The sequence below is a fragment of the Cynocephalus volans genome, chromosome 8, assembly GCF_027409185.1.
Source record: "Cynocephalus volans isolate mCynVol1 chromosome 8, mCynVol1.pri, whole genome shotgun sequence".
In the NCBI taxonomy this organism is placed as follows: Eukaryota; Metazoa; Chordata; class Mammalia; order Dermoptera; family Cynocephalidae; genus Cynocephalus; species Cynocephalus volans.
The window spans coordinates 41,785,373-41,803,324 of NC_084467.1; the positions used below are offsets into that span (position 1 = coordinate 41,785,373).

General features: G+C 39.7%; 1 protein-coding gene across 5 annotated transcripts in view; it reads left to right on the plus strand.

Moving 5' to 3' along the window:
• Nucleotides 1–17,952, plus strand: part of ELAVL4 (ELAV like RNA binding protein 4) — an 83,908-nt gene that overhangs the window by 35,631 nt on the left and 30,325 nt on the right. For 3 of the 5 annotated variants that reach the window (XM_063104073.1, XM_063104071.1, XM_063104069.1), the window contains exon 1: nt 1,669–1,903. In XM_063104073.1, coding sequence (XP_062960143.1) covers nt 1,675–1,903 — 229 coding nt within the window. In that variant the 5' untranslated portion in view covers nt 1,669–1,674. Of the gene's footprint in view, nt 1–1,662; nt 1,904–17,952 lie in introns of those variants that run through there. The other 2 variants (XM_063104068.1, XM_063104072.1) reach the window with 1 other exon arrangement.

Sequence of the window (17,952 nt, forward strand, 5' to 3'; positions counted from 1 at the left end):
GGAAAGACTTCTGTTCTATATCGTGATCTGAAAGTGTATTCATTTTGTAAACACTCTTTGAGTTGTACCCTTAAGATTTACACATTTTACTACACGTATGTTATATTCAATAAAAATGCTTACCCCCAATGAGAGAAGTACATCAGGTGATTGGCAGAATGACCTTAATAAGTATCAGTGATTGTGTTCATGTTTCCACCACTGTTCAGGCAATTTACATACATCACGTCACTAGATCCTCCTCAACACTTTGCAGGGCAGGTGGCATTGTTCCCATTTTTCAGATGAGGAAAACTGAGACTCCTAGAGTTTAAATTCCTTGCCCAGGGTCACACAGCTAATGAGTAACAGAGCATGCTTCCATTTCCAAGGAGTTGAGGATCAATTCCAGAGGAGAAAGAAGACCTATCATGATGGACAAGTAGGGGACAGTGGTAGATAGAATGGAAAAGTGTCACTGATGGGCTGCATTTGGGGCCAGGAAACCTGGGGCCAGGCCTGGACCTTGGTCCACTTTCCTGTGATGACAAAAAAGTCCTTGGACGTCTCCGGACTTCATCCCAACATAAGAATATTGAACTACATTTTATTCCCTTACGTGCCACCTGACTCCTCAATTTTGTGATTCTCCATGTGTTTCATTGCATACAGGGCATCTTCATGATCTGACTCCATGAGCTTAAACCCATCCAAAACCCTATTCTAGCATCATCTTCTCAGTACTTTCCCTGAATGCCCCTATCCTGTAAGCAGGAGTAATTGCTCCTCTTCTACATGCCCGTTGTCCAACCATGAGCTGCCTACCTGCCTGTGTCCTTGAAGATACGGACTCTTATTCATTTCTTTATTCCCATGCATGCTACCTGAAACAGTTCACATATCTAAGGAAATCTTTGTTTAAATACTTAAATCCAGAGAAAGCCCTTTTTGAGAAATGTGTGAGAGGACAGCCTCAGGCTGTACTGGACCTAAGGTGGAGACCCAGAAAAAACTTTTCCTTCATGTTTTTGTTTCATTAGAGGTCTGGGAGAAACAGTAACAGACTGCTGAATTTAAAAAAAAAAAAAAAAATCATTAGATGACTTTGTACCTCCCCAGCATGAACTTAAGAAATCTGAAGTCTGATCAGTGATTAAGCATCAGTGAAAATCTAAACCCTACCCATATGGAATAGCCCCACTTAATTTAATGTCATTTTACTTTATGAGATAGTTAATAAACAGGTACTATATTTGATCTTGTGAGTGTAGCCCTCTATATTTAGCTTTTTCAGCTTTAATGGAACTATAATTTTAATCATGATTATTACTTTACATTTTAATTATAATTTGGTGTGGCTTAAGTATACATTTCTGAGAGTGATTGTGTAATGAAAACAGGAATTAGCTTTTCATTAACAAAATAATGGGAGAGTTCCCACTGCATTCTAGTCTGTGTTCAAGATCTATGGGCTAGCCTAAAAATAGCAAGGGGAGTTTAACATTTTGGTGAAAAACATGTTTCTAAATTGACTGTGTTCACATCCCAGTCTCTTTTGCTCCATCTTCCTTTATCTTGTTCTCTTTCTTCTCAAAAAAAATAAAATAAAATAAAATCTTAAAATAAACTTTGTGTCTTTGGGATTTCAAAAGGCTTCTTTTTATTATTTTTATTTTTATTTAGATAATTAGCACCATGGAGCCTCAGGTGTCAAATGGCCCGACATCCAATACAAGCAATGGACCCTCCAGCAACAACAGAAACTGTCCTTCTCCCATGCAGACAGGGGCGGCCACAGATGACAGCAAAACCAACCTCATTGTCAACTATTTACCCCAGAATATGACCCAAGAGGAATTCAGGAGTCTTTTTGGGAGCATTGGTGAAATAGAATCCTGCAAACTCGTGAGAGACAAAATTACAGGTATGCTCTTTTTCAATATTCTAGGCTTGGGATTCGCAACTGCATTTCTCCGTCAGATGTGCAGACCTTAGCAGAATGCACATGCGTCATGATGCATCTGAGTATCCATATCATGTACCTCGCATGCAAGAATGACATGGCTGAACAGTCATACACTCACACCACATGCATGTGTGTCTACCACGTAAAGCCGTATTGTGGATTGGTAGGACTGGGAAGTAGATGAAGTTTTTGGACCTTCTTCACATTTATGAGAAGTGATCCTTTGTATTCTTAATCACTCACCCTTTGTTTTTTAGTTCCCAGATCTGCCCTTTGCACTCCCTATACTTCACACTAGTTTTTATTTATTTATTCTTCTCCTCTCAAACGTTTGGTTCGTGTGTGTCCAATGTTTTTCCATGTGTCTGAGATGAGTGTTTTAAAGGGGGCCACTGTGAACTTGTGGAAGGGAGACACACTGCCCGTTGTCTCTGGGGAGAAACAGGCCCTAAGGATAGCAGGTTATTCTGTAATATAACTTACTCTGCAGTAGGAGGGGGATGCTTAATAAAGATCCGCATTTGAAGTATTTTATTTTATTTGTTTGTTTTGAAGATACTCTTTGAGAAGTCAGAGACTTGTTACTTGAAAGTAAAACAATACCCTATACAACTTCAATATGTGAAATTTTTAGGTTCTGACTTTTTCCTAAGTGACATCGGTTCATTGCAGACCTAATGTTTGCCAGACATTGATGCTATAATTCTTTGGGGGCAAGTTTCTCTGTAATTGTATTGAAAGTGAGAATATTTTCTTAGAACAGTATTGGGCTGCATAATGATGACAGTGAGGCTGCCATTCCCTGGTGCTCTACTCCTGAAGTCAATCACACTCAACTTTGCGTACTTGTCAGTTCTGAGTGCCGACTTTTGTTCCCCTCTATCCAGACAGTTTAACTGACAAGCAAATGGCTTATATGAGGGCACTTCAAAAAGTTTATGGAAAGATTTGTATTACCTTTTAATTCTATTTTTCCATAAGCTTTTTGAAGTACCCTCATATAAGAAAAAAGAAAACTCTGTGATTAAAATAGGGAGATACGTCAAATTGATTTTAAATACAGAATACAATGTTCCTGTATAGGTATGCATGTAAATATATATTCTCCTATTCTCATAAGTCACATGTAAATTTGTCCCCTTTATAAATTAAGTACTTTGCAAAATCATAAAACTAAAATAACAGCGCTACTTTCTAAAGTATGTCACATAACCCTCCAAACACAATTTTCTCATCTGTAAAATTAGAAAATAATACTCATCTCAAAGGGCTTATTGTGAGGATTAAATGACAATGACAGGCTGGATATATAGCATCTTGCACAATGCCTATTGTTTAGCGGTGTCTCAATAAATGGGGGGATGTTATTATTATAGATACAGCTAGCATGCTTCAAAGAGGGTGGCCAGAACAGAAAAATTATGTCAAGGTCTCCAAACACGGCCAGGCTTTAATGATCTTATCCCTGAGCAGGGATCATCTATCTTTCAGTAGAATTGCCTGTATTTTCAAAAAGCCAATGTTTAGATTCCTGAATAATCTTTATATAATAGGATGATAATTCAAACCAAATTAAAACCAGTTAACCATATGATTCTTCCTCCCACTCCTGTATAGAAAATGTATTTTTGGTGTAGCCTTATCTTCTAAGTAGGGACTCTGCCAGCTATGTTAGTGAGTATTATTAATCACCTTTTCAGAAGAGTTCCCTTAGAACTGTAGTGAGATTTTTGAGAAGTACTGATTCATGGTGTTGTTCCTTGTTTTCTAAAGACACATGTTTAAACAAGCAGATTCCTTTACTGAAAGAATGCTAATTTGGTAGTTCACCAAGTGGATTTGAATAGGAGTGACAGCTTCGAAGACAGCCTTTAATTTGGTATACAAAACCAAAATTGTCAACTTTGGTTTGTTTAGCACCCTCTCCAGCACAAGCAGAGACATACAGTAGCATCTGAGCTTGAAGAAGAAGCTTATGGGTTGAAAGCAGAAGTACAATTCAGACATACATTTATAATTATGCATTTTTTAAGTTCAGGAAAAAAAAAGAATTTTATTTGTAGATAACTAATTGGAATGAGGCGGGGAAATATAGAGAGACCAGAGATATTTGCCCTCATTTGGTAGCAGTGTTTAATAAAAGTAGAACTTGTGGTTGTAAAGTGTGCTTATTAAATTCTTCATTTACACTACCTAATTAATTCTAGCATTTTAAATTAACAGTGAAACTGGTCCCTGCAGTACCATTCCATAGATGCAGCATATTTCCTCCATCCACCCGTTGTTCAGGTTTAATTGGCTGTGCTAAAAGTCAGAGAACGAGGAAGAGACAGGGCTATGGGAGATGGGGAAGGAGTGGGAATTGCTCTAGCGGAGGACCCTCCCAGGCCTACATTTGGTGTTAAGTCATAACACAGGCTGAGAGAGGTGAGGTATCACACCAGGCAGGTGGAAAGGCTGCAGCTGGTCGTCCAGAAGTCAGGGTAAATGACATCATAGGTATTTTTGTTGCCCTGATTTTTAACATCCCAGTCCCCCCTTTTCCTCCAACACCTCCTACAGATCTCAATGCATCTCAATCCTGTGAAGTTTACAAGGAGTTCTAAATATCCAGTGGGAGGATTGGGGGGTGGGAGGTGACAAAGAGATAAGAATTCAAGATTAAGATTTTCCAGCCCCAAACCACTCCCTAAGAGAATGTAATGGATTCTCTTAGAAGGTTCTGGCTTCCATAAAGTTAAGGTCCCTTGAGAGAGAGAGAGAGTGGGAGTGACTCTTGATTGCATTACCAGCAGGCTGGATTCACCCCTGGCTATGGGTTGCTGATAAATTCTTCATTTGAGAACACATAAAAGAAATCTGGGCATAGACTTAAGTGTTACAATGCTGAGGACATAGTTGTCACTATTTATTAAGCACTTACTCTGTGCTAGATACTTGCTAAGCACTGGACATACCTTATTTCATTTAACATGGAGAATAGTCTCCATTTTCTTAGTTGAGGAAACTGAAGCTTAGTAAGGTTAAGTAACTTCCCCAGGAAGCACGGTTACTAGCAGATGGTGGGGCTGGGATTCACCACCAGTTCCCAAAATCATGATTTGATTTAGAAGCATATGCAGGTGAAGACCCCTGCTTAACCCCTATCCCGTAACCCAATGCAACACAGTGTTCCTCTGAATAAAGACTGCTGCCGCCCTCTGTAGAGTCTATTTAATGCACCATGGCTTTAAAGAGACTCCTGTGTATAAAGGGAAGCAAAAATAACAATATTTATCATTGTCTGGGGATTTAACTCAGCCTATGTCTTCCTTCAGAGTAGAGCCAAATTTACTGATAGTGCCAGATTTAAGATTCCCTTACAGTGCTTTTGGACATCTCTGTCACTTATCTTCTGAAAGACATTAGATTTTCTTTTCCCTGTTGTGAAAAGACACTGATCAGGATAATCTAGGTACCAGGGGGAGAGTTGCTTTTGTGTGCAGCCGCAGGCATGTGATGGCATTCGAAGCCAAGACCTTTGCTTTTTTCCTTCATCTACCTATAGCCTCTGCTGCTGGAGAAAAAGGGAAGTGTCATGTGACCCACAGGATTCATGCAAACCAGAAATTCAGGCAAAGGACACCAAATTCCTGGTAGAAGTTATGTTATTCTCATGGACTTCAGAGAATTTACTTCTTATTTTTTTGTTTTGTTGCCTTTTTGGTTTTGGTTTTGTTTTGCAAGTATTGAGATTGACTCACTGAATCCAAGCACCTAGATGATCAGTATTCCAGGGGAGGAAACACACGACTTGGCCAGGACAGGGTTAGGTTGCTCTGGATAGATATAGCTGGAAGCCAGCAGAGCTGGAATGCAGAATTACATTTTCATAAATGTCTATCTTGTTACCATCCCACCCCAAAAGGAATAAAGAAAGGTTAAAAAAATAATAACAAAGAAAAATCCCTAGAAAGAAAGAAATCAAAGACAACAGTTTTGATCTGCCTATCTAGATTGTGCGATTATTTGCATAACAGTGATAGAAAATAATTGTATTTTTATTTGATATTACTCTCCATGTGTCCATGCAGTATAGTTTTTAAGGGTAATTTCTATGCATTTCAGGCAAGTGAGAACCTTGTAGAGGGTTTTTTGAGGGCAGGGCAGTCCAAACTGAGCATTATTGATTACAGAACTGAATATACAGAGAGGCTAGTATATGAGACAGACTGTAAGTGCTGTGGATGGTTGAGAAAGGTGAGGTCTGTGTTAGCTGGACCTAGTGGGATAGGTCTGAAAGATGGGATTAGGATTTAGGTAGAAGAAAGGAATAGAGTTAAAATTCCAGGAAAGGAAGGAAGTAAAGCTGGAATGTGCCTCTTTGGAAGCAGTGTTCTAATATAAAGCAGCATTGCCAAATTAAGTTATGCAGGCCAAAAATGAAGTCAGAGTTTTACCCCAATGGAAAAAGATAACATTTCCTAAACACACCTCTAATACATCTCTTCGTTTCTTCCTTTATAACAAATGTCTTTGATGTAATTAATATTATCATTCAGTGGAAGAAGCAGAACAAGGCAAAGAAACCCAAACCCTTCAGTGCTGTGGACATCACAGTGAATACTTTGCTACTGCTTTTGTGTCTGGGTTTACATCTCTAATTAAAGGAACTAACTCGGTTTTGATGTGGTGATATTGGGTAACTTCTGTTCTTTCTCGGATTTGTGAAAGCACTACGAATCCTTTGTCTCTCTTGGCACATGAGATGTAGGATATGGGTCACAGCAGTGGTGAGAGTATCTATTAGAGCACCCAGGTCAGGAGGCATGACACAGAGTATATAGTGTGTTGGGTGGCAGAGGGAGACAAGGGAGAGGGTTGTGGGTTATTTTATGTTATCTCATATACTTTCAAGGAACTGGACTCAGAGGAACACTATGGGAATTTGGTTGTCTGTCTTTTTTTTTTTTTTTTTTTGACCGGAAGGGGATTGCAATCCTCGGCTTGGTGTCGTCCGCACCACGCTCAGCCAGTGAGCACACCGGCCATCCCTATATAGGATCTGAACCCACAGCCTCGGCGCTAACAGTGCTGCACTCTCCCGAGTAAGCCACGGGGCTGGCCCATGGTTGTCTGTCTTCTGCAATAACTATAAACACAATAAGAGGCTCTGAATTACCAGCCAGCCACCAAAAAAGAAAAAAAATTAAAACTTTTTTAAAAAATAGAATTAAAAAAATAAAGGCTCTGAAAAATTCTAAAATATGAAAGTGCTTTGAATTTACTCCTGAAATATGAATTCAGCCCTAAAGTGAATTAATTGGCATAATTCCTCACAGCACCCAGCAAAGACAAAGAATAATAATAGCAGCAGCTTTTGTATGTTTTTTTGTGTGCCTTAATGTGTGTTCTGGAAACTATATTAAATGCTTTAAATATAGTATCTTATTTAAATAATAAATTTGGATTTCTTAGAGAATCATAATAATAGCCCATGTTTACTGAGCACTTACTATATGCTAAGCATTGTGCTGAGATCAGTAGGTGGAGTCTCATGTAATCCTCAAGACAGCTATTTTGCAGATGAAGAAGTGTGAACATAGGAGCAAGGGGAACTTAGCTTCCAAGTAGGAGGACTGAGACTTGAAACAAGCACTGTCTAATTGTGAGTTGTCTAATTCATACTTTACCTCTGGGAGTTTCCCCCCAAATACTAACTGACTCCTTCTTTTTACAAACCAACTCAGCTTATATACCTAGGGAATGAAAACTTTCAGTGCAGGGAAAGCATAATCAGAGCTCAAAGTCTTTTGTTTTGGAAAATAGCACATTGTGCATTAAAAAAATATTTTTTTTGAGTTAAACAGGTCACTGCTTACCTAAATGAGGAAGACTAGACTTGGAGAGGTTTTTAACTGATTTTTCTCCCTTCATGAAATAGCCTTCACTATTCACCTTTTCTTTATTTTGCAAGCACTGTATTAAAATGGAAGCTGCCTTAAATTTTAAGCATAGTTAAAACCCAGCCTCAATTAGACATATCCAAGAAAATCCCAAGATATTGATTAGCTAAATGAAGTTTTCTATATGCACATCAGAAGGATATTCATTAGCGATGGGAGGATTACAGGAAATAGTAGCATTTATCAGCATATTTTGCTGCTGATTTGGAACATGTGTCTCCTGAATTCAGATGAAAATCAGCCAGATTTGCATCTGTCATTTTATTTATCACCTCCCTGCAGTCATCTTATACATATTCCACAAAGAAGACTAAAAGAGTTTTGATTTGTTGACTTGGGGAGGTGGGTTGGTTATTGTTGGGGGTGAATGGAAAATTTTTAGGTATGGAGAAAATTTGGCAGACTAATGGGGTTACAAAACAGGAGAATACAGTTCTGCCTTATTAAGGGGAACTTGAAGAACGTCAGAACGTTAAGTAAACTGTGTGATTGTTGTGCCTCTTACACACCCATCAAGGGCAATCAGAGACCTGTCATCCTTTCTAATTAGGACAGGTTAGCAGCTGAGTGGAGCTGTGAGGTTTAGGGTTTGTGCAGGTACTTTATGCATCTTTCAGCACAATTTTTCCCAGGATGGCAATAGTCAGGATTACAGACCAGGTATGGTTTCCTTTTGCCTGCTGGCTATCTTCCCCTTCATCTTCCCTTCCAAATCAGACTGTTCTTCCCTGCTTCCAAATTCAGATAACCATAGGAAAGTATTGTCACATCCCAAGAGAGGTGTCTCAAAGGGTATTTACCTAGGATGTGAATCAGGCCTGGGTATTTTAAGGATTTTCTATTTCTGTGCTTTAGCTGACTGTTTGGTTCGTAAGACCAATTCCCTGTTCACCCATCGTCCTCTCCTTCCCCCAACACACACACACACACACACCCACACACTCACTCGCTCACTACCTCCTTCTCTATAGAATGGTCGGGTTGATTGAGACTAGGAACTAAGCAGGAAGGTAATGTCAAACTGAAATTTCCACACATTATCTAAAAATGTAATTCATCAGCTTCAGGTAGGAGGAAAGTGCTTTCTGAAATGTGTTAATGGGAAATTCATTTTTTTCTTGGCTTCTGTGAGGTGTGGCAGTGGTGATTTCTTTTTTCAATTTAACCCCCATCCCAACCCCACACCTCCCTTACTGCTCTTAACTGATGAACTCTGCATCTGTCTTTATTCCTCGTAAGAAATAAAGATCTTTAAGTTGCCTTTCGTTTTTTCTGCAGTCTCAAAATCGAGCTTTGATGGGAAAAGATATTTCTAGTTTGGAGAGAAGATAAAATTCAGATAGAGACCATATATTTGTATCAGGCTTTTAGATTTGTAAAACATTTTCAATCAGCCAACAGTATTTATATAGCGTGTCCTCTCTCACACTTTCCTTCTCTTCTCTAAAATTATGTATCAAAGTTTGTGAGGAAGCCAGAAAGGATAAGACACAGTTTGTGCCCAAATGTTGCTGCAGGGCCAATGAGTAGGGAAAGCCAGAACAAACTACAGGGCCCCCTATTGGCCCACAGGTCTGGAATGGACTGGAGCCTGTTTATGATGCATGTCGCTACACATCTACCTTTGCTGTTTTGCAGGGGTGTTTTGTTTTGTTGTTTACCAAAGCCCAATCTTATCCTTCCTGGCCCTGGCTATTAATGTCATTGGAAAGAAAGCATAAAAGAATTTATAACAGTACAATGAAGTTGGAGGTTTGATGGCATGCCTGCTGTGTGTCAGCTACAGTGCTAGACATATTATAAATGTTATCTCATTGAAGCTTTATATCAGTGCCACATAATCAGTAGTATTGTCCCCATTTTACACATGAGGAAGCCAAGGCCTAGAATTAGTCAGCTGGTAAGTGGGGTTAGATCTATCGGGCTGCAAAGCCTATGGTCCTTCTGTTACCTTATCACTCTGCCTCTGCTGAATGAAGAGGAAGACAACATCAGCTGTGGGTGTTCAAAGGAGGAAAAAAATGACAACGGACTGGAGTTCTCAGAGAAAGTGTCAAAGAAGAATGAGCCTTGAACTTGACTCTGAACTTTGCAGAGATTAGATTGTATGAGACCAGTCCATGCAGAGGATGTAGCTGAGCCAAGCTTCAGAGACCTTATTATGGAGTGAATGTTTATGTCCCCCAAAATTCATGTTGAAGCACTAACCCCCAATGTAATTGTTTCTGGAGATAGGGCCTTTGGGAATGTAATTAAGGTTAGATGAGTTCATAAGAGTAGGATCCGATAGGATTAGCGTCCTTATAAGAAGAGGAAGAGAAACCAGCACTCTCTCTTTCCATGTACACACAAAACAAGAAATCAGCCTTTTGCAAGCCAGAATACGAGCCCTTACTAGAACCCAACCATTCTAGCACCCTGATCTCAGACTTCCAGCCTCCAGAACTGTAAGAAAATAAATTTCTGTAGTTTAAGCCACCAAATCTGTGGTATTTGTTATGGCAGCCTGAGCTGACTAATACAGACATGTTGGAGTAATAGTGAATAGAATAGTCCAGACTACTCTGTGTGCTAAGTGTTGGTACACCCTTTGGATCAATAAAATAACTGAAGCTCTGAGAGGTTAAGCAATTTATCCAAGGTCACAGCTAATAAGTAGTGGATCTGAGATTGAACATAAATCTGCTGGACTCTGCAGCCCATGTTTCTTCTAATTTGCTGGTAAGTAACCCTACCTAACACAGAAAGAGGTTAACAATTTGCAGACTTCCCATGGCGTCTATGATCTGAGAATCACTGTCTACCTCGCTGAGGTCAGGTGCATATATGCTTGGTGACTTGCTTTCCACCCACTTTAATTTCTTGCTGATTTATAAGTTTGGTTTTCTGTTTGTCCCTTGTTTTGTACTTGGGTATATGGTGAGATGTGAGACCCCATCAACACAGAGTATATACAGCTAGTCAGGGTAATAACTCTAATTCCTATGGCTGCTTATGGAATTTCTCATCACAAATATCTTGAATCAGATTAAATCATTTTATTGGTGGTATGAGCATAAGGTGCACTCTTAGTAATCTTTAATATTTGCCCTTCATGTTTGTTTTCAGAGGCTTTTATATTCAGTACTTCCTTTAACCTGTTCAAGTATCCAATAAGGGAAATGTCTGTACTCATTTTACAAATGAGGCCAGTGCAGCCCAAGAAGACTTGAGTCAAGAACACTTGGCTTCTTATTTTCCCAGCTCTTTCTTCCCCTCTATTTTCTTTTCTTTGCCTGTCCTGCTTCCTCTTTCTGCCTTCTTGTTTATTTATATGCCACTTTGATCCAAAAATGATTTGAATTAGCTTATTTGATAATATGGAAAAGAACTAAAATTAAAACACCCATAGATTTTTTGAAAAAGCAGGGTAGAGGAAAATGGGTATGGAACGGTAAAAGGAGGCCAGAGGAAAATTAGTAAATTAAATGTCGCTAGGTCACTTGTCTGAGAAGTAACAGACCACTTAGCCTGAGTTTTCTTTATACCAAGGAAAAGTGGATGGTGACAACCTTGATTGCTGTCTCAAGTGGTAACCAGGATCCCGGCCCTACCCCTGCTTCCCACCACTTTCACTATTGCCCTTTCTCTGGATGTAAAGGCCTCTGATTGGGGAGAGTTGTCTGCTACAATACAGGATGGGATAGAAAGCCTGAAATCACATACATGGAATTTTCCTTTTCTCATCTTTTTCACCTGGACCCATTTTGAATTGATTGACTTCCTTTTTATGGCCAGGGCTGGCAGTAACACAGGGAAGCTGTCTGAGTGGAAACCCTGTTTTTATTAACATAGGGTATAAATAATGTGCCAGAAGAGGTGTTCCGAAGCTGGCCTGAGCCTCTTCAGTCTTCTTGTCCCTTCAGACCCCAAGGTTAGACAGACAGGAACTTCAGTCTTCTGTTTGCATTTTTCCGGTGAAAATTCTCACAGTGAGTTCCGGCTGGTTTCTCATTGCCCAGAACCCTGAGCTGGACGACAAACAGGAAGCTCAAATGTCACTCTCACTCCCTGGTCCTGACCATAGAAATGAGAACTAATCCTCAGACCCTTTGCTCTTCCCAGTGCCCCTCACCAGTCAATGGAGCCTTCCCAATGAGACAGACCACCCTCTAAGCACAAAAGAGAGAGAGCACTGTCCAAGAGCTCCACAGTCCCCAAAACACACACACATACATCCCACAGACTTCCTGGTCAGAAATACCAAACAGTTCATTGAACTAGCCAGAAGCAAGACAGACTTCAATGAAAAGTCCTGCCCCCAACCCCCCACATACTTAATAAATGCACATGTGGCCTTACGTAAGTCTCTATCCCCTTGGAACTTCATTTCCTCAATATGTAGTAGAAAAGATAAATTTTAATCTTCATTGGGTGGTATTTATGAGTTCAAACCAGGTGACACATATGAAGGCACTTTGTAAACAAATGCAACCAGTAGATGGGAGGAGCCTCTTCTATCTCATAAGTCCTTCCCTCTTCTCACCAAGGGTCCTACCCCTGGGCCAGCAGGTGGGTAAAGGAGGAGGAGAGGGAAAGCGGATGTCTGTTCCTGGTTAAATCCTCAGTTATGTAATTTCAAGTAGGAAGAAGGAGACCGTGTATGAGAAGGCAGGAGAATGGAAGGGGAACTTATATTTATCAAGCACCTGCTAGATGCCAAATGTTAGACGTTGCTTTTATTTGTTCTCTTATTTAATCCTGACAACAACCCCAATAGGTAGATATTCGTGTCTCTGTTCTTTAGATGAAGAAACAAGGCTCATGGAGTTTAAAGTGGCTGACCTAAGGTCACACAGGTGGCAAGTAACCAAGCTGGCTTCATAAACATGTCTGTCTGCCAGTTGGGGTGAAAGATCTTCACAGAGAGGGTTCCCCATGTCCTTGCTGTTTCATCTTGAGTCACGAATGTGGCTGTGTAGGATGCATTCCAGTAAGCCCTAGAAATAGCTGCAGTAATAACCAACACCAGTTTTGGTGGTTCCAAAAGATTGTAAATGAAAGCCTAACTTTAGTTCAGTATTTTAACATGCCAGAATAATTTCTGACATTGTTTTAAAAATTAGGCCATTTTTGTGAGTGGCAACATGATAAAATGGAAGGATCCACCAAGTTCTTATTCTGGCTTTATCTGTGGGACTTTTGGTGGAACAAACCATTCTGTGCTTCAGGTTGTTGTACATAAAATGGGGATAATAATACTGGCTCTTCCCACCTTACTGTGTCATGAGATTCGATGAGCTGCTAATGTTGGTAAATCATTAAAATGGTACACCAATTTGGGATATTACTACAGTCGCCTAGAAGATAGGACATTGTAAGCAGGGGATTTTTGAGGGTAAAGCAAATACTAAACCTCCTATGATATGCTAGCTTTGTTTTCTAGTCTGCTTTCCAGATGTTTTGTTCAGTTATATACATACATCTCAACAAAAGCTGATTAACTCTCTCAGACATCAGTGTCTAACTGTTATTAATGCTCAAACTGATCAAATTACAATGCCACAGATCCTACTTGTGCTGTTAATATTAGATTTTGGATTCCGGTCTATAATGAATGATTTTTCCTCCATGCATTGGAAAAATTGGTTAGCAGAGTTCATAAGAAAGTTTAATTAGCAGGCTGTTTGTGAAAATAGCGGTTGTGAGTCATCATTCAGAATGAACATTTCTCAGGGTTGAATTTGTTCTTCTATTCCTTGAGCAACCACATAGGATCCTTGTGTTTTGGAAGCTGGAAACTGTGTGCTACCCACTTGAACTGCATGCACCATGTAATAAACTAATAACACAAACAGCAGATTTTAAAAACCAGAGAGGAAGAGGAGGTGTAGGAGGTTTGTATATTTGTGTATGAGTGTCTCTGTCTTCCAGGAGAATATCATGGACCTACTCTACTCCAGCACTGTGCTAGGCAGGATAGTCTAGAACTAGACTGCCTGCATTTACATCCCAGCCTGAGCACCTACTAGCTGTATAACAAGTAAATTCTTACCCTCTCTGTGCCTTGGTTTTCTCATTTATTAACAGGGATATTGATAGGATTATTGTGAGCATTAATATATGAGAAATACTCAAAACAGTACCTGGCGTGTAGTAATATAATTCTTAAAGCAATTTTGTGAGGTATAGGTATTGTTAGCCCTACTTTACAGGTGAGGAAACAGGCTGAGAAAGGTTAAGTAGCGTGTCCCAGGTCCCACAGCTTTTCAGTGCCAGAGAAAAGTTGAACCCATATTGGAATGACGTCCAGCTTCTTTTTTTTAATCTACTATACTACACTACTGTGCAGGGTCTTATGCCTACTTAATTAAGAATAGATATTTTGCATGTGCGTATCTGTACATGTGTACCTACAACTGTGAGCTCCTGCTTGACTATCCATAAGCCACACACAATTATGCTTTGTTTCTTTCCTTGTGTCTTTGGTTCTTCTAGTAAAACTCCTTGCACTCATTGCATGCTGACTACTGATGCATAGTGAGCAAGAACCAGACTTGCATACTTGTACCAACATGAAAATGTGTCTTCTCATGTCTGATTTCCCTCCGCCCCTGATCCACCCCCCCCCCGCCCATTCATCTCTGTCCCATGTCTAGATTACCACAGAAGCAAGACTGTGTGATACCTTCTGAGAAACAGAATCATAGATTGTTACAGTGAAACCAAACCTTAGACGTATTCCGTGGTTTGGTCTTGCTTTCTACTGGCCCCTCTGTTATCTCAGGAACTGTAGCTCAGCATTGCGGACCATACACCCCACCTCAGGGTAATTACATTCTGAGACAGTATTCAGTCCTGGTTCAAAAGGTAATGATCCCACCTAAAATCTTGCCCAAAGGGGTTTAATCAGTAATATGTTTTTTTAAAGGGGTTCTGTGACCACATGAGTTTGGGAAACTGAAGTGAACCAAGTTTAAAAGGGGTTTCTTTTTATGACTGCTTCTTCGAGTCTGTGCTAACATGCATTGTAAAACTTAAAAGGAATGGTATGATACATAGCATGACCCAAGGAACCTTTTTTCTCCAGGATTTTGTATACTGTACTTTCCATGCCAGGAAGGAAGAATGGAGCTCCATGAGGGACAGATAAGTTTGGAGGTGGAGGGAAGGAGGCAGTTTGGGACAGTTCTTTTTTTTTTTTTTTTTTTTTGTCTTTTTTCTTGACCGGCCACACCACGCTCAGCCAGTGAGCGCACCGGCCATCCCTATATAGGATCCGAACCCGGGGCGGGAGCGCTCCTGCGCTCCCAGCGCCTCACTCTCCCAAGTGCGCCACGGGGTCGGCCCTGGTACAGTTCTTACCTGATGACCTCATTTCTTTTGACCTCATTTTGTTAAGAAAGAGGTGGGGTCTTCTGCTCGTGGGTGGGCACATGGAGGCATTGGTGTCCTGGGGAAGTCTCACTTACTACCAGGAGGAACAGAAAATGGTGCCATATGGATCCATCTCTCCAGCACGAGCACAGTCCCATCATACACTAGGCATTTTTTTTTTAAACTTATTGAGTACTGAGTGTGATTCTAGGTATGATTCAGACCATGGGTTCATTTGGTGTCCTGACTGTTGGGATGACATTTCATTTTCCATTACCTAGAAGAGCCAAGCCATTAGAAGGTGTTTGTGTTTTGTGGTCTCACACATATTCCCAGGCACTCCTTTATTTTCACGTCTACGAGGTACTTGACTCAGTGTAATGAGACTGGTCATACTTGCTTGATGTAGCCATTCCCTGAGAATCCCCTAGCTCTTTAAAAAACCAATGAAAATGGCTTTCTTCCTCAATTCCTACCCTACGGTCCTATTTCTATGCGTTGTTCTTTTGTTCTTGGGTTTTTATTTCTTTGTTTTGCCTTATTTCCTGCTTTCAAGATAAATGGTTAAAAAAGAGAAAAAAACATAACTTTGTTTCTTGCTTCTTTTCTTTTTCATAGATGCGGGGAATTTCTTTCTTTTTAAAAATTTGTTGGATTCTAACTAAGCTGTCAGACTGTGGTGGTGAGCTTCCTGTCTGGTACTTTACTATCATTGAATTCCTTGATGATAGGGACAGAGGTGTTTGACGCTGCATTTCAGACAGCTTTTAGTGGTAGGTCCAAGGCCAGAGAACCCCAAGCCATTATTTCAGAAAGGACACAGTGACAGGGGTTTTCAAAATAAGTCCTTTTCCAGCTAACATTTGACATCCTGACTTATCCCTGCATAGACAAGTTATTATCTCGTCTCCTTCAGCAAGAGCCATGAATTTTCTTTTACTTTGAATAAAGACAGTTTTAACATATTTATATTCTGTTAATATTTATGAAGCATTACTTTGTGCCAAGCCCTCTCACATAACTTATCTCATTTAATCTAAATCCCAACATGATATTAGAAGACGGTGCATGCCCTTTGTAAGAATGGTGTCTGGTGGGAGTTTTGGAAGCCATTGTCTTAGTGTTAAATACAGCAGCAGTTCCTTTCACCTGCAGACATTTTACCCACAGAAAGTCTCATTTTGCCCAAAGGCTAATTACAGTGTATGTAATTAGTATTAACCTGATAATTTTTTTCTACCTCATCTTCCTTTGTTTCTCAACCCTCTTCTTTAACATCAGCTGCACTTCTGGAATCACCTGTTAGTTTGCATCCACTCTGGGTGGAAAGTCTTGTCTATCTGACATCCAGACCTTTGTTTTATGTGAGAGTAAGCCAACCAAGAATTAAGAATTCTGGTTCATTTTTCTGGCCAGCTGGGAGTTTTCCAGAATCCTCCTTTTTTTTGTTTGAACCCTCGTTAAAAATATTTGTAAATGTGTAACTATTCTTTTCCGTCTTGTAAGAATATTCTGAACATAATTTAATTTAATGTTGCTTCGATTAAGAATCTTTCATTGCCCCAGGGTCATCAGTCTGAACACTCCTTCTTTTCGTGTGATAAATACTGAAGGTGAGATACTTGTCACTGAGGCTGCTATTGTTTTCGGCACATTACCTAGAATATTTTTTCCTTTAAGTTTTTTTTTTTTTTTTTTTAACTAAGTATGTGATACTAGCTTTTTCTCTTATGAATTTCCTTTATTTCCTGAACAAGCCAAAGAAAAATAGGTTTCAGATTAGTTCCGTTTTTCATTTACTGACTTTTATTATTGAAATATATATTTGAAGACCTGTCATTTGGAGCAACTTATTTTATAGGACAAACCAAAAGTGGTTAAAACAAACAAACAAACAAACAAAAACTCCTTTGAGAATTGGTTGGCTTGCTATTCTTGTCCAATAATATAGCCTTATAACTGGTCCTTTCTACTTCGGGGATTTCTGGAAACAAATCTATATACTCTGTGAATTTCCATGTGCGGAGGCATCGTTTTACGACTACGTGAACAGTTTGGTTCATATTTTCTCTGAGATCAGGAAACACTATTAAAAGCATGTGTGGGCTTTGAAACCGGATGGATTCACATCTTGGGATCTGGAGCCTCCAAGCATCAGTCTCCTTGATTATAAATGGCAATGATAATGCCTACCTTGTAGGATTGTTTTAGGGAACAGAAGAGATGATAGAAATAAAGCGCTTAGTACAGTGACTGGCAGTCAAAAATGGTAACTATTTCTGTTACTATTTCTGTAACTATTTCTGTTACTACTTATTGAATTCATTCATTCATTCACCCATTCAACATATATTTATTGAAAGTCTACTCTGTGCCAAACATTGGTCATACCAAGATTAATAAGGCTCACATTCCTGCCTTTAAGCAATTTAGGGTCCATTGAGAAATACATTCAGTTCAACAAACTTACACTGAATGCCTGCTGTGGGTGGAGCACTTTGCTTGTTGCCATCTTGATGCCACATGAGTAGAAATGACATCTACTTGGGAAGCCAGAATGTAGCCTCTGGATATAACCAAAGACTGGTTCAAGACAATTTAAAATATTTTAGAAATTCAGAATAAGGAAGGCTGGAGTCTGTTTTTCTAATAATGTTGTTGGCAGGGAGCAGACACACTCAAAATTGCAGATGCCTAAATGATTCC